Source organism: Brachionichthys hirsutus, chromosome 9, assembly GCF_040956055.1.
Source record: "Brachionichthys hirsutus isolate HB-005 chromosome 9, CSIRO-AGI_Bhir_v1, whole genome shotgun sequence".
Classification (NCBI taxonomy): domain Eukaryota; kingdom Metazoa; phylum Chordata; class Actinopteri; order Lophiiformes; family Brachionichthyidae; genus Brachionichthys; species Brachionichthys hirsutus.
This window is the reverse complement of record NC_090905.1, coordinates 5,003,428-5,030,061: the sequence shown is the minus strand read 5'-3', so window position 1 is coordinate 5,030,061 and position 26,634 is coordinate 5,003,428. Positions and strand designations below refer to the sequence as shown.

At 43.6% G+C, this 26,634-nt stretch overlaps 2 protein-coding genes across 2 annotated transcripts; one reads left to right on the top strand and one right to left on the bottom strand.

Annotated features, from left to right (window-relative positions):
• Window positions 1-3,400: 3,400 nt before the first annotated feature.
• On the bottom strand, window positions 3,401-9,080 carry ppp1r2 (protein phosphatase 1, regulatory (inhibitor) subunit 2). Its single transcript, XM_068743183.1, has 6 exons — window positions 8,950-9,080; window positions 6,472-6,579; window positions 5,925-6,008; window positions 5,229-5,344; window positions 3,852-4,046; window positions 3,401-3,538 (listed from the first exon to the last, which is right to left on the bottom strand). Exons 1-6 carry the CDS (start codon window positions 9,078-9,080, stop codon window positions 3,519-3,521), a joined length of 654 nt encoding a protein of 217 aa, XP_068599284.1. The 3' UTR covers window positions 3,401-3,518.
• A 2,161-nt stretch (window positions 9,081-11,241) lies between these two features.
• Window positions 11,242-26,268, top strand: rnf13 (ring finger protein 13). Its single transcript, XM_068743182.1, has 9 exons — window positions 11,242-11,376; window positions 11,535-11,615; window positions 13,907-14,029; window positions 20,457-20,544; window positions 20,846-20,936; window positions 21,275-21,380; window positions 21,505-21,598; window positions 24,519-24,599; window positions 24,833-26,268. The coding sequence occupies exons 1-9, from the start codon at window positions 11,263-11,265 to the stop codon at window positions 25,201-25,203; spliced, it is 1,149 nt and encodes a 382-aa protein (XP_068599283.1). The 5' UTR covers window positions 11,242-11,262; the 3' UTR covers window positions 25,204-26,268.
• Window positions 26,269-26,634: the final 366 nt, after the last annotated feature.

Genomic DNA, 26,634 nt, shown 5'->3' with positions numbered 1-26,634 from the left:
AAACCGCAGAGTTGCGTTCCCCTTGATTAAAGGCAGTAATCCAGGCTGAGTCTTTAGGCTAATTAGCTTGTTTGCTAACGTTACGGTACCTTCTCTCTCTCTCTTACCAGCTGGTTGTCACTACTCCGCTAGCTAGCTAGCTAGCCTCGGGGGGGGGGGAGCAGCAGCTCCGATTAAAAAGTCGCGGAAATGCAACCATAAACGACTCTGTGTACAAGTTATAATATAGTTATAATTAAAAACAACAACTATTTCAGACGTAAAGACAGTGAGTGTCGTCCGGGAGCTCGTTCATACTAGCGAGTGGGAGCGGAGCGCTTCTTCAACGCAGATAATTCACCTCGTACAAAGATCGTCCATTTTCCCAGTTCCTGAGATCCAGCTTATGGAAATAGTATGTGCTGTGATTTTATTTTATACATGACATCATTTTAATTTCAATATAAGTTAACAGAGACAGGATTAAAGTGGTTAGCCTATAAATCAATCGCGCTCTTCCCTGATTTGCAGTCACGAGTAAACATTGTTCTCCTGCTGAGACTGAAATGTAGGACCGTACCCCCCATCTGTCTTCGCCTACACGATCTTTGTACCAGTCGCTTCCTGATCCATTGGAATCACCGTGACGCGCTACAATCGTGACGCGCTTCCTCATTACTCAAGTACAAATTCTACAGCTGCTTAAATGTTAACGCAGGGATTAACTGTAAAAAAATAACTCCCAAAGATTAAGTAAAATCCCTCTTACTAGCATAAACACCGAGTTTATTCTAAATGACAAATTAGACAAGAAGATGTGACCATAAATAAAATTAAAAAAAACTAAAAACCTGGAAAGGGAACATGTCGGATAATCCTGGAACGGACATGGTCCTCTGCTTTATCCTATTAGAATTACAGTACTAGAAATTCAACAGGAGTGAAAACTAAATGCAACACCGCCATCTGGTGACGGACGCGTAAACGATGGCCTGATTAAAAACCCCGAGACATGAGGCAAGGAAGTTTACAATGGGGAAGGATTCTCGGTTAGGGAATTTGATGGAATTTGTACTAACCCTAATCCGTATCTTCAGAAACAACCCACAAAAGACAGCAGTTTGTAACAACATCTGTTTAATGGTAAGCGGCGAAAAGAAAAGAAAATACCAACAATCTGAGTGATTAAGAACATGCAAACTGGGGAGAGCATGGATTTGTCATTCTGTGACAGACACAGAGCAGTCACTGAACTGTTTGTCATTAAAAAGAATAAAGCTTGAAAACAGAAAGCAAGACAGTGGCCAGGTTACACAGAGAAAATAAGAAAAACAACATGGAGCATAGCCCATTCATTTTACACACACGTACATAAATGCATCAGAGGCACATTAGACAGATGATAACCACCTACGGGGGTGATCATGTCAGTCATGTTTTGGACAATCTTTTCCTTCCGTCTTAAGTTAGAAAATAAACCTCTGTCAGCTTCTCAGCAGGTGACTTTTCTGTTTGTTCTGCAGTAGCATCAACATCTGGATTTCCAGACATATTCATCTTTCTCTACAATTGGGGTAATTAACGTTTTAATCAACACCACTGACTTTTTGATCGCTGGAAAAAGTTGAAAATCCCGAAATGATAATGAATGTCACAAAATACAAAACTACAGGGGGAAAAAACCTGCAAAGGGCTGTTTGTAGAAGTCACACCGGTGATAATCTTTTGTTTTCATGCTTCAGAGCTTAACAAGTTCAGTCACAGTCAGGAATTAAAGGGTTTTAAGATGAAGAATCACAGCAAAAGACATACTCAGGGTTCCTGTGTACTTTCCTCTGAGGGCATTCAGTCCTGCATACACGAGTGCAGCCTGAGGAAAGTCAGCAACCGGCAGTCATCAATAATTTTAAGATTGCAGTTAAAGTCACACAATGATCATTTACCCCCCTCCCTCAATAGTTTGTCAAATCCAACAATTGTTAAAGATGTAAAACCTTTTAAACAAAGATGCACCAAAAATGTCACAACTGATAAATTAGTGGTGAACTCCGCCTAAATGTGCCTAAACTTATCAGTAGCTCTAACGACAACATTCCCGGGGCTGTGTCGTACGAAACCCAAACCTAAAAGAATGTACTGGTTAATTCTGTCTGGCGAGGCTTGCATGCAAGGAGTTTAAGTTATTTAATGGAGAACACTCATTGGTTTCTCCTCTGCATCAGAGCCTGCTGCTCAGGGCTCCGGCCCGTCACACAGAACACAGTCCCTGTTGAAGAGCAGCCTGTGCTACATCCAGATGTTGAGATTTCAACAGCATCCCAACTAGGATCCTAACGATGCAACGTGTCTTCCGAGCCAATTTCATGATCGCGCTGCTAATAATTAGGACATCCTCTAATAGGAAAGCCTATTAGAGAGGTTTTGGAAATAACAAATGCGTTGACCCGTTATCGCCTTCCGTAGAAGAAAATGATGCAGGACGAGGGCAAAACCTTTCCTTTTGATAGATAAACCTATGTGACACATTTATCAGTAGATTTTACTGTCGTTTCTATGAGGTATGATATATATTTTTTACATTTACAGAATCAGAAATGATATTTTGTGTGGGTTCTTGCTTGTAAGGACACATACAGACATGAATGAGACATGCTGGAGCAAAGAACCATCGTTACCACTCCGTCCTTCAGTGTGTTTTACTTGACCTGAAGCAAAAAAAAAAAAAGCCATACTGTTGTCTGCAAACATCAAGGTGAGATATCGCAGAATAAATGTGAATTTGAATTAAGATTACGTGATGTAGTTTTTTTTTTTTTACTGTTCAACTGACAGCTCAGAAATTGCCATACCACTGTGGTGTCAATAGGAATATCACACCTGAATTTCCAGATAAACCATGGCGACAAAAATCAATTGAACTCGTGATCATGATGCCCACGTTTTACCTCAGAAATGACTGATCAAAGAAAACACAACAGTCGTGTGGGTCACAAAGAAGAATTCAACCAGTGCAAGCCTTGCCGTCATGCCTCAGATATGCCTTTTATTAAGGCCGTGGGGGGTTTCCCCTCTAGCTTCCGCCCCAACTAACGTCCTGGCTCTGTGGCCTGGAGACCGGAGCGTCCTCATGGGAGTCTCGGATATCTGGCAGTTTTCCTTTTATTTAAAATAAAATAAAATAAAGAAGCCCTGATCCTCCTTTCAAGGTCAAAAATATGTATTCTTCAGTGCAAAGGAGGGTGGAGGGAAATTTCTTGGCAACAGGGGGAGGGAGGGACGAAGAGGAGGATGGCAGCCACAGTCTTGACTGATTCCGGGAGGGTAAAGATCAGCGGATTTGAAGCTTATATTGCACAGTTGTGAGGAAGAACAGGCAGACGAGTGACCGTGGGGGGCGACAGCCTGTTGATGGGTCTTACACATTTGGTGAGGGGGAACTTGCTGCAGAGACCGGGCTGAAGACACAGAGCGCAGTGGCATTGTCTGTCTGGATGTTGGGTAAACACGCGGGGCTGAAGGTGGGGGGGGGGAGGCTTCGTCTAGGAATCCAGAGAATCAGCTGTAGGATGAACAGATTGCAAAAAAGAAAAGAAAAGAAAAGGTAAATGGCCTGCACTTATAAAGCTTTTTCCACAACTTCATGACGCCCAAAGTGCTTTACAAAGCCTCGCATTCACCCTATTCACTCACACAATGCCATCCAAAGGCACTTCTACATGTGGACAGTCCGGGGGGGGGCGAGATTCGAACCGCTGACCCGTCACTCACTGGACGACCCGCTCTACCAGCTGAGCCACAGTCGCCCAGTCGGGATTTATGATGTACTTGATTAATACCTTGACCTGTGCAGGAACGCTTCCTATTCGCCCTACCTTCCTGTGGCGGGTCAACATTTATCTCCTCCGTCTCCTCCGCTTCTTCCCTTGACTCCTCTGTGTCGTCCTTCATCTCTTCATCCACGTCTTCGTCTTCTTCCAGCTCGCTGGCAATGAGCTGGCGTGCAAGCTTGATGTTCAAGCCCTCGTTGTAGTGCATCTTCCTCATCATCTGAAAATGCTTCCTTTTGGCTGCAGAGGAAATTACGATTAAAAAAAATACTATAACGTGCCAAAAGCAATAAATGCATTCAGAATGTTGGGGGGGGGGGGGCAGTAATTCTGCTGTTGGCATGATAAATCTGGACTGATGAAAACAATATCTGTTGACAGATTGCTAGGAATTTACTCATGGAAGTTGCTGCGCTGAAACCCGTAACTGTTTCTATGACAAACTCACTTTGTTTAGTTTTTATCTCAAGGTACTTCCCATAAAGAAACACTCTATGCAGAATGGGCTACAGACCCAAAAGCCCCCCCCCCCCATGAGCAAACACAATAGAAAGAGGAAAACAGCCTTGCCACAGGAATAAACCTCCAGCTTTTGTCCACTGCATTTGACAGAAACAAAGAACTGCTAATAATGGCAATGCCTCTGTGTCCGAGTCCAGATACAAATCATGTGGTCAAGACAAGTTTGGTTTTAAGTGCACACATCTGTGACGGGTAGAGAGGAAGTGACTGCTGCAATGAGTTCATTTCATCCCGGCACTGCGATGGAGGTCTTTGAGCAGTCAATACCCTACAGCCATTTCAGATCGTCCATGAAATGGGGTTTAGCATGTATCCAACCCACCGGACTAAAAATCACACAAAGTATTAAATATTCATCCATGATCTTAAGTGTGAATACGCATGTCTTTATCTCCAGCTCTGAAACTGCTTAGGGTAGAATCAGGTCTGCAGTTTTATTCTGTTGTTAGGTTTAAATATAGAGAGCAAGCACAAAATAAAGTTGCGCGCAAAGCGGCTACTGTTGTAATGCGCCCGAGCTTGTCTCTCATTCCGAATGTTCGATGGAGCTCAGCCAACAGCTCTGTGTCACAGAGCGAGAGGCACAACAGTCCACACAGATGGGAAACGCCAAAGACTTGTCTGCAGCACACTGACACCGACGGGGGAAGAGGTCAATAGCAGAGGAAGGACTGACTTAAGAGTCAGTCCGTCGCCGCCAGCGCCTCGGTGTCGCCGTGTTTGACTGCCTCACAACTGCAGAGGACACTTTGCATTAAGGTGGATGCCGTGAATGAACAGATGCACCATCAGCAACAAACAGCCACTGATGTGCACCATCATAGGCACACCGAAGCAATACTTCATCTCATTTAATCACGGCAGGGATATTTAATATATGAAGGCATCAGTATGTTTCACCTTGTTCCTCGGGACTGAGCTCTTCCTCCTCCTCCTCCTCCTCCTCTTCCTCGCTGCTCTCTTCCTCCTCTTCTTCTTTCATAAATCGAGGCTCCGAACCTTCTGCCGCCACCAGCCTTGAAAGACTGTGAATGCAGCTTTCATGTCATTATTCTATTAAACTTGAGAGATTTAATAAGTTTCACATGGAATGTATTTTTTATCTTGTTGTGGGCACAGCCCAGGCCTGCTCTTTCATTTAGTTTCCGGCATATTACACACTTTTATGAGTTCTCTTTGTTCTCTTGCAGAAAAGTAACTTAACATAGGCGAGACATTTAGCGTAGGTCCAGGGATTCAAATGCTTTCGGGCAATAGAAACATACAAAGGTGCTTTTTGTCTTGTTTGCATTTCTCATCTTATCAAAATTGCAGTGTAATGCTGAAATAAAGTGTGAAAGACGTCAGAGGCTGCACAGTGAACACTCTAGTCTATATCTTTGTTCAGCGACTACAACATGAGTAAATACATTTCAGCATGGTTTATCTGGATACACATCTGGACATGAACAAATATAAATACTCAAAATTGCACCAGATACTACAAAAAAGAACCTGAAGATGCAGCAGAGCGGTTACAGTAGCCAATCATCCCTCCTTTGATTTCCTCCCCCTTTGATTTCCTCTCCTTTGCCTCCATTCATAAGCGATTCTTACTTCGATGCGAGGTCGTCAGCTGTGAGTCCACTGTGGTCCTCGGAGTCACTCAGCGCGCCCTCATCATCGTCATCCCCCACCATCCTGAAAGTGAAATGAACTGATTTAAGATCAACTGAAAATGAGCAGCGCGTGAGGGGAAAGGGAAAAAGAACCGGCACAAAGCATGGATGGAAACGTAACAAGGTAGGGGATGAAGAGGAGAGACAGAGGGAAGGTTTGTGATGAGAGTGACCTTCCCTGCAGCACTCGGACATATTGGATTAGAAACCTGCTGAGACATTCCCCTAACAGCAGTACATGGGCCAACTCAACGCTCCGACCCCGGCGCTGGTTTGGACTCTAAATTCGCGTCATGATCTTTTTAAGGATGGCTAAAGGTCTAAAGTAGGATGCATTTATTTTTTTTAAGTCGAATAAAATGAAAATCTTCAGCTGTTCAGTCATTTCAAATGCAACATGCAAAATACCCACATTCAAACAATTATTACAAATCAACTGATTCAATTTTCAAAGTGTTAAGGGAGAGTTTTTCCAGATAAATGACCTGCTGTAAGGAGTGCTGGGTTCGTCTATCTTCATCAAGCCATAGTCTTTGTCGGCTGGATGGTACGTGGCCAAGATGTTCATCTCATCCCATTTCTGGGATTTCTTCCTGAAGAATGAAAACAACAAGAACAACAGTAAGCAACAAATGACACTCAATTTGGATTCCTGCAGTCCAGCCACCCACAATCCCACAGATTCATTCAGAGAGCAGAGCGTTCCAAATTTAATCTAAGGACTGAGCATGGCCCAGTTTTCATACAGACCACATATTTTGGGAACAGAGAGACATTTAAACATTTGAATTTCTTGACTGACACGGTAAGATCATAATGCTTACGAGCAATCTAAGCTATCTCTGCTTAAATTAAACCACCTCTGCACTCCCCTAGACTCTCCTGCCAAGGAACATCAGACCAGACCGTGTGTGTGGAACAAAAAGGTCATGTATCATGGGATGTAGGCAGGGGGGGGTAAGAACTGGAGAGAGAAGTTAAACTGCCTCTCCGCCAGACAGGCAAGGTTCGCACAAACTCCCAAGACAAGCTGGAAATGGAGGAGTTAAAGGGGAATCTTTCAGTTCACACAGCCAGACATGATTCCATGACGGGAAGAGTTTCAACGATTTCCACAGTCAGCTCAGACCTGAGAAGTGAAACCACACACACAAAATAGCTATATGACTCTGAGTTAACGTCTCCCGGAGTGTTTTACGAGGTAGGCATTAATTAGTCAGTAGAGCGATCACTAGAGTGTGCGATTACGCAACACATCCCACAATCTCCGAGCAAGATCTTCCTCCAGCAAACTGCTGGTGGCTGTAAACCCACTGCAGTCCACTCATCACAAAACCTGTTACGCAATGACGATCCAACCTCGCCCCTGCAAGCGTAAAAAGGGCACTGGCAGACGGTAAATATAGAGTCGTATGTGATGAAGTCTTACAGACAGATTACCGCGATACTTTGTGGAGGGAAATGTTCTACATCTTCAATAGTCGTCTATACAAACCCTAAATAAGGGCACATGCCTGCTCCTGTGGCCATTCCATAGGCAGTAATGGGCCAACCGGAATATTACATAAGGTTTGATTGATAAGCAACTTAGTTTAGGGCTAAAAAAATAAATCATCTGTCAGAATTTATAGTCAGTGCATCAGAGAAGAAGCAGAGTAATGGATTACATTCCACATCAGCAGTCATGGTAGGTCATGATGGAGATTTTCAAACCATCACACCACCAGGACGAGGCCTGCAAGACAGCGAGCGGGAGATTGAGTTTCATGGAAGCATTCATGAATTATATATGACCGAGAGTGAGGCCCGCACATTTACTGTTAACTAAAATATTGGGAGACTGAAAGGATAACAAAAGTTAGAGTTTCTAAAATTTTGCTAAGACCTTACTCTTCCCTACATAAATGAATTAGAACCACAAAGGAAATAAATGTACTGAGAGATTCTGTATTTTCAAAGGTTTTTTTTTTTTTGCATTTCTCATATTTTATTACCAAGTGTAAAAATCATAATCCTAAATTGATCTCTGCAGAATCAAATTACAGGTGATCATTAAAATAAAATAAAATAAAACGGATTCAAGAGAACTTATACTCCAATGACAGTAACCAAGAAGAAACCACTGCAAGTTATATTGTTCGAGTTCAAACTCTGACGTGAAGCTGAATTGTTCAGAACAGGTGGTTGATCAAATGTACCAGTTTGGTCGGGTGGTTGATATTTGCAGAGCTCGTTCAGGATATCCCCTTGTTACTCCGGAATGAGCCAGGAAGGCAACGCGGCTATGTTGGACACAATTGAGTTGTTAAGAAGGAAAAAAAATGTCTTGGCTGTTTTAGAGAATAATGGAACACATAAAAGTAAAGCATAAAATATGTATTGTTAAGAGCATTTCAGTATCTATGACAGAGTTTTTAGCCTACTTGACAGGAAATTACATTGGGCTGGTGTCACAATTCTCTAGATCAGCAAATCGATTCCACTTTCTAATTCAAGGCTACAAATAACTTCAATTAGTGATGATTATATCATTTTAGAGCCATAAATTCTTAATTTTTGTTAGAATTGACACAGATTTGGCTGGCAGTGGCCTCTAGGTGATGTGCATTATGAAAGTATTTGAATCAATAAAAACAACAATAACAACAGGAATGTACAGACATGAACGACCTGCCAACGTCACGTCCAGGCATAAACAACATTTACTGTCACTAACAAGCTAACCATGACCAGGGGCAAGTTATAGTAATAGGTTACACATTACACTCAGGTTTGATCGGAAAAGGAAGAAACGATATATAAACCCCCCCAAAAAAAATATTCTGAAACTTCCCACGCAGGCAAGCTGCCGACAGGCAAAATGAAACGAGGAGCGTCGTCAGGGAGGCTAACGAGTGTACAGCTAGCTAACGTTATCTCGGCACCAACCCGACGGACAAGCAACCGATAAGAAGATAACTTACTGTTGGTCGTCCTCCGAGAGTCCAAGGGCTTGTTCCGGAATCTCTTCCTGCACGTCGTCGGGTAAAGATTTGACGTTTGCCCCACTGCTCTTGTTTTTCAGGATGCCTTTTATCGGCCGGGGAGCTGCCATTCCCCCGCGCTGGTTGTCAGAGTAGCGCTGGTTGACTATTTCAAGTGATTCACTGAATGCTGTAATTTCTGTGATTTAGTTATCAAAAGAGAAATCCGGTTCTAATTACGATCCCCGTCATAACTCGGCGCTCTTCGACAGAGTCAAAACTAGGAAAGGTATGATGTGCATCAATATAATGCGAACCACCTCCCCGTTCGTCCACTGACTGCCTGGCGCGGTAACAACAGTGCAAGCGGCGGGGATTGGCTTAAAACATCGCGAGATTTTAAAACGCGAGTTTTCACTGGTTTATGACACCTGCCTTTCACAGTCGTGTAATATTTAATTTTTCAAATGCATTTAAAGCATTTATATAGAATTATTTCCCCTTGGGATTAATAAAGTATCTATCTATCTAGAGTGCAACGATAACGCTCAGATCCAGTTGTCATTTTCGTTTCAGGAAGTTCACGTGACTGTAAATGGCAGCAAATGGTTGCGTGCTGCTATCACGTGGTTATGTTTACGTCTGGAATAGTTTCCGGTATAGAATTGACTGACAGAGATATTGTCCAATCAGATGCTGAAGATTCGACGACGCATGTGGCGGAAGTTTGCGCCCTGAATTAAGAAAAAGGACCTAGCGAAGGGGATTAAGCTGTCATGTATCTTCACGGACCCTCATCGAAAGTGCGTCCAAAATAGTTGCTGTCGTGCACGTTCCTTGACAGGAAGCTTGAGAGAGGACATGGGTGTTACTGCCAACACATAATTTCCTCGAATCGATTAGCCTCTGGGCAGGAAAAAAAGGTAAACACCCACGACCAATCGTTAGCTCCCCGTGTTAGCATTACGCTAACATTGGTACGGGACAGTGTTTTTGTTTTTTGTTTTTTGTTCCACGCCTTGTATGGTGTCCACTGTGATATATTTATAACTATCAAGCTTCAAACGAACTGGAGGTAACTCGGATCACTTGACATGAACAGTACGGAATATTTAATGAGTGACTGAACATTATTTACTGAGATTTTGGTGTATCGATTGTGTTCAGAAGGATTTAGACATTTGCTATTTCACTACTTTATCAGTGTTTATTACTGTATATATATACTTGGTATCAGTTGATGTTAAGTCATCGTGTATTTACAGGTTTTCTGTTGGTTCACTTCCCCTTTATGTCGCCTCTTTTAGTGACACATCCTTTTTGTATCTCATATATTTAATTTTCCTGAAATTGTGTTGCACTAAGATGATTATTGTAAGTAAAATTAAACGAACCTTATTAGAAAACATTGTCATTGTATATTGAATATCTTGTCCCACATTTAATATGGTTTAATTCATGGACTCCCTTTTATATTTAGACACGCTGATAGTATTTTAATGTTTGATTATCATGGTTCTCACCAAATTAACATTGACCATGTCATCATCATTAATATATAATATTTTATGACATTGATTCAAATTGCCTTTTAATTATTTGGATTGGAACGATAAAGCAGGTTTGATGTCCTGAGTAGATCTATAATTACTGGGTTTTAATTGGAATGCATGTCTGTGGGTTTCTACGTTTTGGTCATGATGAGATGGGTTGTTCCATCATTCTTCCGTAAAGTTTTTAAGAATGATTTATCTCGGGAACACCGTAACGGAATAACAGGTACAAGTACAACACTACTCTTGTAACATACCTGCTACCGTGTAATAGGTACAAATGTCCATCATCATTGTTTTTGGGAAAGTAAACACCACAACACCGTGAACACAATTACCCTACTTTTGCTAGTTGGGGTAGCTCTGTGGTTCTAAGCCTGCAAAGCCCTTAATACTAAAGTTTCACCTGATCGGATCATATGCTGCCCTTCATCGGTGAGCTTGCGTTCATTCGGCAGCTTAGCCTGCTGCGAAACAAAACTGACTCAAAAATGCAGCTTCGGGTGAGCTAGCGTCTGTAGTCTGTGTCTTCAAAGAACAGACCACAGGCTGTTTTCTTCAAAACAAAGCATACACTTGTAGCATTTTTGCAAGATAATTCAGTAACATTGAATAACAATTTAACGGATTGTGTGAATTCGTGTTTTTGTTCTAGGCGGCGTCTTCGGGCTCCTCTGCAGGCCTGCCTGCGTGGAGTTTATGGTTGCGTATTTTTACGAGTGAGTGGCAGAGCAGTGGAGGTTTGTAAGGTGATGCCAAGATGCTGCTCTCCCTGGGAATGCTGATGCTGTCTGCCACGCAGATTTACACGATCTTCACCGTTCAGCTCTTTGCCTTTCTCAACCTGCTGCCTGTGGAGGCAGACATTGCTGCTGTGAGTAAATCTAAATACCTGGTGGGATTATGCAGAGTGTGACACTGTTTTGTGTCTTTATCCTCCCTAATTGCCGAAACGATTCTATATGTGTCTTTTTTATATATATAATAGATCTGTGTATTTACTCAAAAATAATTAATCTTTCATTTTTTCAGTACTCATTTGACAACACAACAAAGAACTTTGATGACCTCCCTGCACGGTTTGGTTATCGACTACCCAGTGATGGACTGAAGGTGAGTCCAGTAGTATTACAAGTGTTTACCTGACAGGCTAACAAGCCTGATTAATTTATCTTCAGTGAAGTTCATACAAATCATTTCAAGGTTTTAATGCCGACTAGTTAGATGGGGTTTTTTTTATTTTTTTTTTATCAGCATATCCATGTTCATGTTTAACTATTTAAACCAACAAAATTATGTCATTTATGAACCTGGAATTGAGGAAAAATAATAATTTGCAGATAGAATTAACAGGAAAACCTGTATGTGTGATCTTTTTGCATTTAAGGCATTTGTAGAACCTAAGAATAGCTTATTTTTAAACTATTTGTATATAAAAAAAAATAAGATGAATACAACATAAAATCTCAAAATATTTGTTGCAGTAGATGACTAGACATGAAAGAGCATATATTATAGAACTATTGCAAAAAGTATTAAAACCTGTCTGTGCTTGGGCTTCGATGAAGCTGCGGGTCTGTCTGCGTTGAGGATTGTCATAATGCGTGTTGTTGAAAGTTTTTCTGCCTTAAGTATAAGTAGTTGGACATTTATAATTAGTACCACTTATTTTACCATCATTACACCACTATGCAGCCACATGAGTTGTGATGCCACGGTATATTTCAAGAAAGTGAGGCTCGTGACTCACTTTCGTGACTGCAGATTCCCGATCCGATGCGTTACAGGCACACCTCAATAAACGCCCTGTGGCCCGTTCATAGAAAGACAAACAGCCATTTTCTCTCACAGTCATGAGTACGGTTCATTCACCTAAATTACATGTTTTTGGAATGGAGGTGGAAGGAACCTGGAGAACCCGGAAAGAACCAAAGCAGACACGGGGCGGAAAACAATGCAACTCCACACAGAAAGGCCCCAGGTGGTTTAGAATCAAGGACCTTTCTGGGTGGAGTTGCATGTTCCTTAGGGAACCATGTGGGGGAGCCTGGAAGCGACTCCTGGGGACAATGTCTAAGGCTGGTCTCATTAGATGTCTGTTGGCCCCTGAGGAACGACTGAGCAAGGAGCATTTAAAGAAGACATGAGAGGCTGCAGGAGATTCATCCAACTTGAGTGGAGTTTTTTTTAATGTCTGGAGACAGAACTTTCAACGGGGGAAGAATTCTGATGCGAGGCGATGACTTCTTATCTGTGACCTTTGACCCCCATGGAGCAGCCTCAAAAGAATCAGACTGTTTTAAAGCAGAGACTGACTCGATGTCAGCTGATATAGTGTAATGTGTTTAAAGATGGGTATGTTAGGTACTTCAATTTCTTTTTAGGTTTTCCCCTCCTTCCCCTTGCAGTTTGAGCATTGTGTGTAGCCAACAGAGGGCGCTCCCACCACTGGTTTAAAAGTCATTAGGCGGAAAAGTGAGGCAATGGCACTGATGTCATTTAGCGGCCAGGGAGGGGCTGCACTGGAGGAGGCACCCAGAGGTCGTGGTGGTGAGGGCGGAGGGTGATTCCTCACGTGCCTCTCCTCCCTGGTAATGCCTAATCCGCGCATTTCACCTTTCATACCTAAAACGTCGCACCCAGACGGTGCGTTCAGTCAGACTCTTGGTTTCTTCTGTCATACGTTGTTTTGGATTTGGTTTTTAAATCTGATTGCAGTAGATTTGAGTGATTTGTCACTCAAGGTCGGGTTTGGAGTCATGTCAGCAAGGCGAGACGAAGAGAATAATTTTGCTGCCTGCAGACGGGCCTTGATGCCCAGGCTGTTATGGTTCTTTCAATCTAGATCCCAGAGTCCCACAGCAGTCCACACTTCCTGTTTACCACCCTGCTGCTGACAAGCATCCAATTGTGTTAGTTAAACTTGCATAAGAGCAGCAGCGGTTTTGAAATGTATATCACATCTCTCCCCCCCCCCCCCCCACGTGTATCTTCTGTTCCTCATTTGCTTTTCTGACCTTCTGTCTTCATGTCTGCACACGTCTATTTTTGTCTTTCTCCACTTTAATCATTTTCCTGATTTTCAACCCTCTAACACCCCCTTCTCATTTTCTCCCTCTCATCACTCAACAGCTGCTGTTAAACATGAGACTAAGGCAGGAAGCGTCAGAGACGATCCGCACTTTTCAGAGCACACTGGCACCCTGACAAATTTGAAAACAGCTTCAAAGATATTTGGCTTTGTAATGCATTAAAAAAAACACAAACAGGTAAACATGATCATGTCGGTATCAGTTTTAAGATGTTTTGACCTGGGGTGCCCAAACCTTCGATCAGCGCTGTAAATATTGTTTTAAGTCCCTTTTTGTGTGTTTAGTGTATTTATTGTGATGTCATCAAAACAGGGCTTCCTGATTGGGGCACGTCCGGAAAATGCATGCGAGCCCATCGAGCCCCCTCCGAGGGACAACTTGACAGGTGCCTTCATCGTCCTCATCAAGCGCTTTGATTGCAACTTTGACATTAAGGTAAAGTGTTTGGTTTGCTTAAGTCTATCTTGACTGAGGTCTAATAGGTTCGGCATTATTTAGTGGAAAACCATTAAAAGCCAGACTTTTTTTTCCTCTTGTTTTAATTCTAAACTTTTTTCCTAAACTTTAATTCAACTGAAGAATCACATACGAGTGTTTTTTATCTAATCTATAAGGGCAATCTGCCAGACAGTGTGTGTTGGACTTCAAACTGCATTTATATCACCAGGTGGTTTTTAAGAGTCGGTTTCAGGCTCGCCTCAGCCGTTTGGGGACCGGAAAAAAGGAAGTGACCATTTCCCTAAACACCGTTTCCTTCTTTTGCATCAATCCCACACCAACTGCGTCTTTTTCTCGTGTTCATTCAAGCCGAGACGAGCTCTGCTACTCTAGTCGACGCTTAAATACTTCTTCGGTGCTGTGGAATCAAAAGGAGAGATGTGAGGGGGGGGGGGTCAGGGTTTAGAAAGGAAGAGCAGGGATGAGTAATGGGGTGAAGCAGAGGAGGAAACCACGCAGCCTCTTGACTTCTGTCTCTTCGTCTCCCTCTCAATCCTCTGTCTTGCGTCTTTCCGCTCTACATTCTTGCTCGTGTTCATTCACTCTCTCATTTCCTGTTTGTCCATCTTTAGCAACGCAACTCCTTTCCTCCTTTTTCACATTCCCTGTTCCTCCTTGCTCCCCCCCCCCCCCCCCTCCTGTATTGGAACTGGAGTAGCCTCACAGCCGTATAGGGCCTTACTGCATCACACACTCACAGAAGTATGTTGACAGACAGGGCCAGTTTGCTGGAATGTAACCTGAATCCACGACACTTTGCATTTGCTGTGTGTTAAACAGATGTGCAATGTACACACACACACACACACAATCAAAATAAAGGAACAAAAAAGACATATTTCAAAATCAAATGTTTGCGTTTCGGTTTTACGTTCAGATCTTTAACTTTGAGATTCTCTCGGTGTAGAAATATGGGATGCTGGTTTCAGATCATGTTCTCGGGAGCTTGGAGGCATCTGCGGCCTCCTTTCCAGGTGAATCACAGACATTCTGTGCTGGTGCTACTTCTGATGCAGTTGCCCCCCCCCCCGCCATTGCACCTTTCCCTTGACTTCCTGTCTGTGATTTTATTCCATCATTCTGCCTTAGATTTGCTCTCTCACATACATTTACATCCTGTCAGTGCAGCCTGTCTTTGGCTTAATGGTTGGTCATATCTACACACTTCAGCACATGGATATGGATGGACACACACACACGCACGTACACGCACACACACACTCTATGTACAGTCTGCTTTCATATGCTCACACAGCTGTCCCTGTCCTCTGCCTCTCTTGTTGCTTTTGGCAATCTTTGATTCTCCATCACTCTGAGTTGCTTTCTTTTTTTGTGGTACTGTTATCTCTCTCTCTCTCTCTCTCGCTCTCTTAGCTGGGCTCAGTCCCCTCCAGTAGCTGCAAGGGAACAAAGGAATAATAGATTCCATCTTGGTTGACTGAGATGATCCCGTGGTGGTGGGGGGTAATTCGCCTCCCATCCTTTTCTGCCCCTCGTCATCCTCCTAAGTAGCCTTTAGCCATTAGCATCCAGTAACGGCACTGATTTTTGAATGATCCGTGCCCATAATGGGCAATAGAATCACCTTATCACTTATATATCTCCATCGAGTGTCAGCTCCTCCACCTGACCTGCGTGTGTGTGTGTGTGTGTGTTGACCTGTATGACCTTTCTTGGAGGAGAGGTGGGTAACGGGAAACTCGATACCCGTTTCCTCTCCTCTCCCTCACAGAAACAAACCCCTCCTCCCTTCGTTCTTTCGTTCTTTCACACACACACACGCACACACACATCCAGCAGGTCTATACATTAAGCCATGATCTGCAGTTATGCAACAGCCGTTATTTTTTTCATTTCTTGGTTTTTGTCCAAAAACAGTGTCCTCTAATTCAGCAAATGCTGAAATATAGTGCACTGTTGCGCATTTAAAAAGCATAAATGGATATAGTACGCTGTTCAGATCATTTAGACATTAAGATGTGTTCGTTTCTTACTCAACATAGAATGTTCTACTCAGTATTGTGATGGCCCAAGTCGTAAAAGCAAAAGTTTCAGTCGCATATTCCGGCATTTTTAATAGATTAATGTTTGAAAACATTTATTTCACATCCAGTCATTTTAAAGCCATTTAACAATAATAGAAATAACATTGATAGCTGATTGAACTTTATTTATTTTTTTAACACATTGAACAACATTCTAAAACTGAATATCACTCTGCCAGGGATGTTCTATTATAAATAGAACATAATGAATAGAATTCCTTTTAATAAAAAATCAAACAGCCATGCGAGTGGCTACTTATTGTATAAAATTACTATTCGATTCGATTATTACATATATATGTGTATTAACAAATACATGCCTTCATGCAATTAGGAGTAATTTGAGTACAGACTGTACAGTTAAAGGAAGTAAAGATTCTATTTATATAGCACTTATTCGAACTCAGACTTGATAGTGTTTCAGTGGCATCCCAAATGTACGACTGAATAAAAAAAATAAGTATTTAAATCAAGGACAAACAATGTTTTTTCAAGAACAGGAAGAGACTGAGATAAGGACTCGGCATTATAATTATGCTTATCTTTATGACACCTTCGTTCATATATAGTCTCTGTACACTGACAGGTGAGTTCAAGAATTGCAGCTGTGTTGTTTTATCAGTAGATGCAGCCTCTCCCTGCAGTTTGCAGCTTTATTGAACTCTTTATCTAATCCGCCGTCTGGACCCGGAAACCGAACCCGGCTCTGCTCTGCCCAACATTCCTCCGAAACGCAGAGAGAGAAAGCGGGGAGGGCGGAATGAAGGGGAAGGCGAACAGATTGGTGAGAAGGAGTGAAGGTGGAAATACCAGCGAAGGGGCTGGCCATACTTCAGGAGAAATAGTCGGAAGCGGTGATGTAACATGTGCAATGAGGAGGAGAAAAGAAGGAGGTTAAATTTAGAGTAGCTGTAGGTAGGGGAGAGGAGGAGATGGATGGTAATTTTTGGCATCTAGTTCATGGTAGCCAGCGTCCCCTCTATGAACTTAGGTTCTGTTTCTGACGGAGCTGAGACAGAAAAGAGGGACGCTGTCCTGCAGCATCTGTTTGCTGTTTTGACCAAAGACTGCCACAGATATTTCATGTAAGTGTTTTGGACAGCAGCGTGGAATAACAATAGATGGGAACAAAGGAAGAGGAGGGAAAAGGTTTAGAAAAGGAAACGGGACGAGAGGAAGAGGAAGGGACTAACTATTTTAGTTGCAGCACTGCAAGAAGAGTGTGCAGTGTTGGCTGCAGACACACACACACACACACACACACACACGCGCACACACACAGTCATGCAGCGGAGAGCAATGATGCTTATTAGCAGTCTCTGTCCACACTACCTAGTATAGGAATGGGAAGGAAGAAATAACTGAGTTAGCATTTTTAAAGTCATTTTTTAGATCTTAATTGGATCTGATATATCAGATATTTAGATCTGTTGTCATTTAATTAATCCAAGTATTTCATGTTTGGCGTTATAACAGTGAATAGTCGTGATAGCGAGATGAGCAGCTCCAGGTGGCGCCGTTAACACAACTCCAGTCGGCTGTGACTGAGTCATATGTCTGACACACATCCAAGAATGAACGTGTGCTCAAACACAAAAACTTGACATCTTCATCACACATTCACAGGAAGCTACTTTATATGGTGCGCTGCTGTTGGCTTAGCTGCAGCTGCAGGGTTGTTGCTGAAGGGCACTTTAACTCTCAAAAACCTGAGCAAGTGATGCAGAATCGGAGCAATCATTCTCCTGATCCAGTTTTCTTAAGAGACGAACCCCCTTCTTTGAAACAGAGTCTCTGCTCTTGACTGAAATATTCCGTTTATTAAATATCCATCCATCCATTTCCTTGTAGACGAAGACTATCGCCATCGTCTTGTCTGAAGCCGCTTCATCCGCCTTGGAGAATGTTCATAGCCTTAAAGTCGGTTTCTATAGTGTTTGTTTCTGGAGAGTTAACGTCTCGCTTCCCCCCCCGTTCCCCGTTCTTTTTTTTTTTAGCCTCCTTGCCTCGTGCTTTTCTCCCTCTCTCCAGGCTTTCAGGAATGCATTGAATGTCCTTATCTTTCTCCGTGCAAACAGAAGGGTGACCCGGCAGCAGAGGTTGAATTCCTCTGCAGAGGGCGGGCAGGCGAACCACACCGCACCGCACACACATCCTTTTGATGATCGCCATCATTAACTGGCTGAACTGCATTGCTATATATATATATATATATATATATATATATATATCTGATACTAGTACAGTTGCTTATGAAACAATGTATTGTAATATTATAACTTATGCTATGCGTACAGTATTTAAGATTAAGAGCTCAGCAAATACCTCATTGCCTGTCCAACTGTCCTGCCCACAAGACGACTGGTGTCCCAGGTCTGTGTGATTCAGCTCAGTGGACAATTATTATTAGTCGTCTGTTTGCTTTGTGGCAATTAATTCTAGCAGCACTTCCCCAATTTGGGGGGAAAAAGATCTCAATTAGTCTGAATCGGGTTGGAATAAAAAAAGGAGAATGCTTTTCTTGCAATCTTCAAACTCCAGGCTGAAATTACTTTAAAAATAAATTCACTGGATGTGCCATCATGATGTTCAGGCTAGATGCACACACAGTCTCCATTGATACCTTCACACAATACACCCTCACAAGAAAAAGGCACAATGGTGTGGCTACATGCATGCTGCCTCATGTATTCTCGTGCAGGAATGCTCACACAGATAGAATCCTGGCGAGCGTAGAGGCCAGGCTGAGAAACTGCACTAGCACCACAGACTTCTGGTTAATGTGACCGACCCCTCCTGTTATTTAACAGAGCACATCTGACTTTCACATCTTTCAGACTGTGACCCCAGCTCAACTAAAGGAAAACAGGAAAAAGCCACAAGGGAATCATGAAACTAGACTACAAAGTTTGTTCTTACCCAATATAATCTTATATTAGATGTGTGTGTGTCTAGCAATTTGTAATAAGGACATGGAACCAATCTAATAAATCTAAGTAAGTACAGTTGACTTAAGTTCATTCCAAAAAAAAGTGGAGGCGTTCCTCTGGTCTGGGCTGTCGTCTGGTAGTCCACTGGACAACGCGCAAACATCAGTCCAAATCTTTCATATTCTAAGAGAGTTGTCTGCTCACTTGAATTTTACTTCATGCATTAAATTAAATTAAGCAACTAAACCATTAAAAACCAAAATATTGTTGTTTTTAAACCTCTGGGCTAGATTCATTCATTCACTAGAAGCATTTCCCATTTAAAGTCTCTCTCCATCAACGAAGTGACTCATTCAGGATTACATTGTCATATCCTATTTGTGAGCTATCAGCAACAACAATGGCTACACAGGATGCTGCATCCTCCATGCTGCGTCAGAGGCACGATCGCAGCCCCCCAGGAGGGGAGGGTCCTTGTTACAGCTGTTTCCCCAGCATCAGTGATGCGGCACACATGACTCTCTCTCCTTCTTCAGTGACTTCACTATTGTTTTCTGCACAACCGGTTGACGAATTAAAAGGTTTTAAGACAAATACTTTCCTTTCTTCAATCAGGAACATCAAAATCAAAGTATCCTGAAAACAACCGAGCATGCGCTGGATGAGACGCAGAGCCGCAGACTTTGCTCAGCGCCTTTATTTCTGCTGCTGTTTTCATTCAATCCTATATCCATCTTGGAAATCCTAATTTCAGGATTAGAAAACGTGTTAAAAAAAGCATCGATATTTTGCTTATAAGACCAAGACAATAATAACTGACTGTAAATCTAAGATGCTGACAGGTGTGAAAACTAAAATAAATGTCCTTTTTAAAGGATAGCAGCTACACACACACACACACACACACAAACTAAATGGTTTACGCTTGAGTGAAAGCTGCAGTTGTGCAGCAGTGAGACAGGCCTACCTTTTTCCAAAGAGGTATGATTAATGACTGTGTGGACGTGTTGTGTTTATACAACCATCTAAACATATCTAACATGTACACAAAATGAAATGGGGAACATTGCCTCCACTGAAAAGAAGAAAGCGGGCGTGGCTTCCAAACAAAATTTAACTCGACTCAAAATATGTAACGAAAGACTGTTTAGTATAAATGGATTCCAAATTAAAATCAGTTATGATTTTGTATTTGTTCTCTCTCTTGTGATAACGGCTTCCAGTCCTTTCCTTTTTTTTTTTACGTCCTTCCTCACCGATGTCCTTCCTGATCAGGTCCTGAAATCACACACACACACACACACACACCGTCATTTTAGTCTTATAGTAATGGCAGCTGTTTGCACCTAATTCATTTGATGATCCGGGTGTAAATGTGTCTCCCAACAGGTCCTCAATGCCCAGAAGGCTGGTTACAAGGCCGCCATTGTTCACAATGTGGACTCTGATGATTTAATTAGCATGGGATCCAATGATTGTAAGTTATAGTCGCAAGCATTTCATAACGCTGCATGCGTGTCTTACGTTTAATTCGTATCGCTACTGAGCATCATCACGAACATCACGATCAAGGCTCACATAGTACCACACGTTATTTTGTAGTGATATAGAATACCAAAAAATAAAAGGAAAACCTTCAATATCTGTAAACCACGTTTTCGTGGTTTTGGGGCAATTATCGACAAATTAGCTGATTATTTCAGGCCCCGTTGTTCTCTCGCACGACGTTGTGACGCCAGCAGCTCGTTTGTTTGATTGATTCTTCTTGTTGTTTTCAGTGAATGTCATGAAGCAGATTGATATCCCCTCTGTATTCGTGAGCGAAGAGACGGCCAACTCTTTGAAAGAAGACTACTCGTACGATAAAGGGTGAGTCTAAACCCAGTTTTCATTTTTAACAGCAACAGTCGCCGTTTTGCTTGTTTCCCCCCCCTGCTTAGAACATTCTGTCCTTTGCATCCGGAGGGTTTCTGTGCAGCACGACCCCCCCCCATCCTACATCAATTAACAACATGCACCACCATTATAAGCTGTTGGGATTAATTAGTCTCTTCTTCTGGCTGAACGCCTTGGGACCGTCGGTCGCACATTGAAAACTTGATTTACAAACATGTTGCTGCTACAGCGTGCCGATTAACAGGACTGATGTATTCTGTTTGAGTATAAGTACCTGCCAACACTTTGACAGCAGCTACTGCTTTCTTTAGGGGGCATGTTGTTCTCATGCCAGACTTCAGCCTGCCGCTGGAATACTACCTGATCCCCTTCCTCATCATCGTGGGAATCTGCCTCATCCTCATCGTTGTTTTCATGGTAAGTCAAACTGCTTTGGACATTTTAAGTACATTATGTTCCTTTACTTGCAACCAGACAGTGTGTGGTTGTGATTTTGAAATGTGTCTCTCTCTCTTTTCTTTTTTTTTTGCGCTGTTCCTAGATCACAAAATTTGTCCAGGATCGGCACAGGGCTCGGAGGAGCCGCCTGCGCAAAGATCAGCTGAAGAAACTTCCCATTCACAAGTACAAGAAAGGTATGGAGGCCGTCTCGGTTTGATTACAGAATGTTCTGTTTGTTGTTGTTGTGACTTCCCATACGTGTCTCTGTACAAGGGTCAAACAGGCGGTTCCTCGCATTGTTTTGCAAGTCAAGTTGGATTTGTTTGTGCGTTCAGGGGCTCGTTTCCTCTGGTGGCAGCTTTTACAGACTGGAAACCCCCCCCCCCCCCCCCCCCCGCCTGACCACAATCAGCTGTGCAGGGAAACACCAGCAGCTTTACAGACTATGGGTGGTGCTTTATCATAACCCCCCTTCAAAGCTGTAAATTGGGGGGGGGGGTTATGCATTGAGCTACTCACCCACTCAGTGCTTGCTGCTCAGACAGCCTCGGCTCTGTGGTTGGCGTGCGCTGGTTGCTCTGTCTCTGCATTCTGACTCAGGTCTGACTCGGAGTCTGACTCGGAGTCTGACTCGGACTCGGGGCTTCCACCAGGCACCGGCTGACGACCTTGGCTCCAACGGGGGAGTTCAGATGTCCAGGAAAGCGTCCTTGGTGCTCTGCTCTATCGTCAGCTGACTCAGAGTGTTTATGCGACACAGGAAGGGGACACCAAACCTCTAACCCAATCAGCTTTTTAAGCCCTCTGCTCCGGAGCAATGCTGGGTGGGGATTTTCGGCATCGGATAGCATCACGGCTTGCGAGGTGTTTGTAATGGGGAGACGGAAATGAATGGCCGCTGACACAAAGGCAGTCTGTATGGATGGAGCACGATTCCTTGATTAAAAAAAAACACGGTGCGCATATAATTAATGCACAATACCAGTCTGACCAGCAGGATGCAACATAAGATGTGTGTCTGCGTGCACGGTGTCGTAATGCCGCGGCCGTCGGCCCGTAACCCCGCCCAGAAACTCCACTTAGGCTCTGCTTTTATCGCAGAGACTTGCATCATCCCTTCCTTCGGGCTGCACGGCCGACGTTCGACAGGGAATTTGGACCCTCCAGGTCACAAGTCTCACCAACGATATCTAGCAGAACCCTTCATCATCTAGACTGAGACTGACTGCTTTAACGCTGACCTCTGACCTTCAGTCTGCGCCTCACACACACGCAACAGAGCAGCTGCAGTATGTGAGGCTTGCTGATATCGATGCCGAGGAGCTGCTGTCTGTCGCTTCGCTGCCCTCATCTCAAGAAAGGTGGAACTCGGCCTGCATGTTGTTACTCCGGTTTTGCTTTCATCCATGCAGCCTCTTGTCTCTCTCTCTCTCTCTTACACACACTTTCTGCTCCTCTGAAGTTCAGTGGGACAGCACGGCTCCTCAGAGAGCAAGGAGTGCTGGCAGGCTGGCTGATTAATGAAACGGAGAGCACCAGCTCAACATCCCTTTTTTTTAAAGATGTGCTACTGGCCCCAAAACGTAACTGTGAGGGATTCCCAACATCTGATGAGTGTGCACATTGCAAAACGTGAACTTAACCCTTTATTCACCCATGAATAAAGAAATGATGCATTTACTCATCATTTCTGCTTGAATAAGAATATCTTCTTCTTTTTTTGCATGTTGTCCACATCTTCTGAACTATCTTTGTGAAACAGAATTAATCAAACTTGATCAAAATAGCGTGGAAATATGGACCTGCAGAGTCGAGCAATTGTTCAGTCATTTCTGATCAACTTTAAAACGGTCTGGGCTGAGTCTGTTCGTTTCTCGCCTCTTTACTCATTTACTTTTGTGAAATCTCTTAAGAATGGCGACTTTGAGACTTTGATACCTCTGACACATTTCCGGCGATGCCCACCCTGCTCATATTCTCTGTCGCTGCGTTGTCCAGAATCCCACCGGACATTTTCTCTCTGCTTCACTCAGAATAGCTCAATGCCACAGTTCAGCATTTCCTGAGTGTGTATTGGATCCGTGCCCGTACAAACGCTCCTTTCCCTTACCCTGACCGTCCAGCCCTGGCCTGGTGGAGTCACAAAGGGCGGAGAAAGATGGAGGTTGCTATGGCCTGAAATGGCATGTAATGGGGGGGGGGGCTGGAAGAGGAATAGTTGGCAGCGGAAGAAGGAGCGGAGTCAAAAACATCGCCTCGGAGTGTAAGTTGCTGAGCCGTGGAGAAAAGAGGAGGAGGAGGAGGAGGAGGAGGGGGAGGGGGGGGGGGGAAGGCGTCTGGGTGGATGTGATTCCCCATCCTTATACGGTCACATGCAGCCCTGGCATCGACGCATCGAGCTCAGCCGGGAAAACATGCTCATTTAAAGCTTACATAAACACTCCGGGCCACAGCCCCGCTCCCTCCCTCTCCTCGCCCGGGCACGGAAGAGGAAGGGAAGAACGATGTGGAATTCAAAAAGGAGTGCGTTGATACATTCCTGAGCCTTTAGTGCACGGAGTGATGTCAGTAAAACGCAGGGAGCAATTATCCCCCCCCCCCCCCCCCCCAACCGCGTGGAGCTCGCTGGGAAATGTGTAGTAAAGTAATGGAAATTAGCGTCACAAACCGAACCTCGTCGGCTCCTCGCGTCTACCTGTGCAGGAAGACGCGACACGTAACGCATCCATTTTTATCATTATCCCATTATATTATCAATCAATCAATCAATCGATCAAATCTTTTATTGCAGACACAATGGTCCAATTGAAAAGCACACAACATTTACATCACTACACTGGTCATAATGAACCGTCCCGCTTGGACGACGGGGTCACTTGAAGGAAAACCAAAATGTATGCTTTACTTGTGTTTTAGTAGGAATCGATGTATCGTAAAACGCTGATATCCGGCTCCGAGTTTGGCGTTGTAGCTCTGAGGATTCTGCCGCGTCATCGTCCAGCGGGTATCCGATGATAACGCGCTTCCAAGTGGTCGGGAAGAATGAGGAGAGTGAAGCACGACTACTAATGTGTTCATCTACAAGCTGAGAGCGGCGTTGTGTTTTTGATGCAGGGGACAACTACGACGTGTGCGCCATCTGCCTGGATGAATACGAAGAAGGTGACAAACTCCGAGTCCTGCCCTGTTCTCATGGTGAGTTCCTCACTCTGCGGTTTATTCACCGCTCTTAAACCCATTTCTGCACATAGATTGTGTTTTGTTTTGGACTCAAGAGAAGTCCAGTGCTGCACCAGCGAGAGAACGCAGAAAACCGAGCTTTGGCATGCAACCCAGCAGTGTCGGCGTCTGAAGTCGTAGATCAGCGCTTTGCCGCTCTTTTGGACTTCAGTAGTAATAAATATTAAATATCTGTCTGTCGCCCTCAGCCTACCACTGTAAGTGCGTCGACCCCTGGCTAACCAAAACTAAGAAAACATGCCCGGTGTGCAAGCAGAAAGTGATCCCCTCACAGGGGGACTCTGACACCGACTCGGAGGAGGGGGAGAGCGGCCCCGATGAGAACGAGGAGGTGTCTGAGAGCACGCCGTTGCTGCGCTCCCTGGCCTCCACCAGCGCCCACTCGTTCGGCACCATGTCGGGAGCGTCGCGCTCCGAGCAAGACCAGGAGTCGTCCGATTACGAGGATGACGAGCTGGACAGCAGCGACAGCGAGGAAGAGATCACCGTGGAGACCGTGGTGGTGCAGATGCAGCAGCCGTGTTCTGAAGGCCAGGAGCACGACCTGCCCGAAGCTTGAATCAGAATTTGCCGCTCCCCCCCCCCCCGCAGGCACTTTTGTTGGGGTTCTGGAACAATTTCTTAAGTTGAGTTATTTTATTACTTATAATGTAATGTCCCCCCCGCCTGCAAATTTAAATACCGTTTTTTTAATTTTCACTGTAACGAACAAAATGTGACAGGAAGTCAGAATATCTTATAGGGCTTGTGACAGATGTGCAGTAGACTGTTATACTGTATTCTCTTTACTAATAAAAAGACAGAGAAAGGTCACAATGATTGCCCTCTTTCTCCCCCGTTAGATGAGTTCCATTGTGTTGATGCTTCACCGGCACTCTGAAATCACTACGCAGCACCATGCAGCAAGTACAGAATCATTTTAAAGCCGCAGCGAATGTGTTATTTGCCAATTTGCAGCCTAATGTATGAAGGAGAAAAGGCGCTCCCGTTTGTTTCGTGCCACAGCAAGGCTGCGTTCACACTGCAGCCAAAAAGTGGCCCAAACCTGATTCTGAGAGGCTTCTTTTTTTACGATAAGACATACACACCTGGCATTTTTTCTTTTCATTCATCACGCCGACTGACATCACAGAACCGTCATTGCAGCAAAGACATTAATGTCTCTTTTTTTTATGAATTTGTGTTTTTGGATGAAACTGGAATTCCATGTGTTCTGACCATCTGTTGAATGTAATTAATGTGGGGACTTGGCGCAGATCTGTTCATAATGTCATCATACACGCCACAAAGACAGATGTGAACAGTTTAGGCACCGGATTGTGTCGCAGTGTGAACGCAGCCAAGTGTGTTTCTCCTTGACCCCGAGATGATTAGCCACGCTCCCTGTAGTAAACTCCTTTTGGCTCCACCAGACCTGTCGCTATGTTAATATGAAGAGTTTTTATTGATATGACTTAATACACATTTAACCGCCCTTATCTCATTTTAATACTTTAGTAAATATACATCAGTCTATTTTTCATATTAAAATATTTGTTCGATACGTTCTTGCCTTTGTTCGTTTTTTTCCTGCTATGTACAAATGTGTCCTAAATCTGAATTCACTCCAATAAAATGACACGTAACAGCTAAATTTAAGTCATTTAATTTTTTTTTGCTACTGAAAACGTGCTTAGCTATTGATCAATTAGACTCACAGACATGGCTGTACAGTTCAGAGAAACAGCCCAGGTTCTGTAAATGACTTAAACTCTCCTTACTTTTATGATTTATCAATAACCAGATTCTGCTGTGCGATTCTTACTCTGCGGGCATCCAGTGCTGGAGGAAGCAAAGCAGCCACATCACTATCATGCAAACCGTCTTCTAGATCTGATCCAGAATGAACGGGAACATTTTTTACATCTGAAAACTCAGAAATACCAAGTTTCAAATACAGAACTCTGAATCACTTACTTTTCATGATCCCGATCACCATGTGGACGTTGTA

What these genes read in the sequence shown, in the direction of transcription:
- rnf13 (XM_068743182.1), top strand. Translation starts at nt 11,263, where the DNA reads ATGCTGCTCTCCCTGGGAATGCTGATGCTGTCTGCCACGCAGATTTAC. An exon ending in TAGCATGGGATCCAATGATT is followed by an intron (nt 20,545 to 20,845) that starts GTAAGTTATAGT and finishes TGTTGTTTTCAG; the next exon opens with TGAATGTCATGAAGCAGATT. An exon ending in CATTCACAAGTACAAGAAAG is followed by an intron (nt 21,599 to 24,518) that starts GTATGGAGGCCG and finishes TTTTTGATGCAG; the next exon opens with GGGACAACTACGACGTGTGC.
- ppp1r2 (XM_068743183.1), bottom strand. Translation starts at nt 9,080, where the DNA reads ATGGCAGCTCCCCGGCCGATAAAAGGCATCCTGAAAAACAAGAGCAGT. An exon ending in CCCAGCACTCCTTACAGCAG is followed by an intron (nt 6,009 to 6,471) that starts GTCATTTATCTG and finishes TTTCACTTTCAG; the next exon opens with GATGGTGGGGGATGACGATG. An exon ending in GCTCAGTCCCGAGGAACAAG is followed by an intron (nt 4,047 to 5,228) that starts GTGAAACATACT and finishes TTTCCTCTGCAG; the next exon opens with CCAAAAGGAAGCATTTTCAG.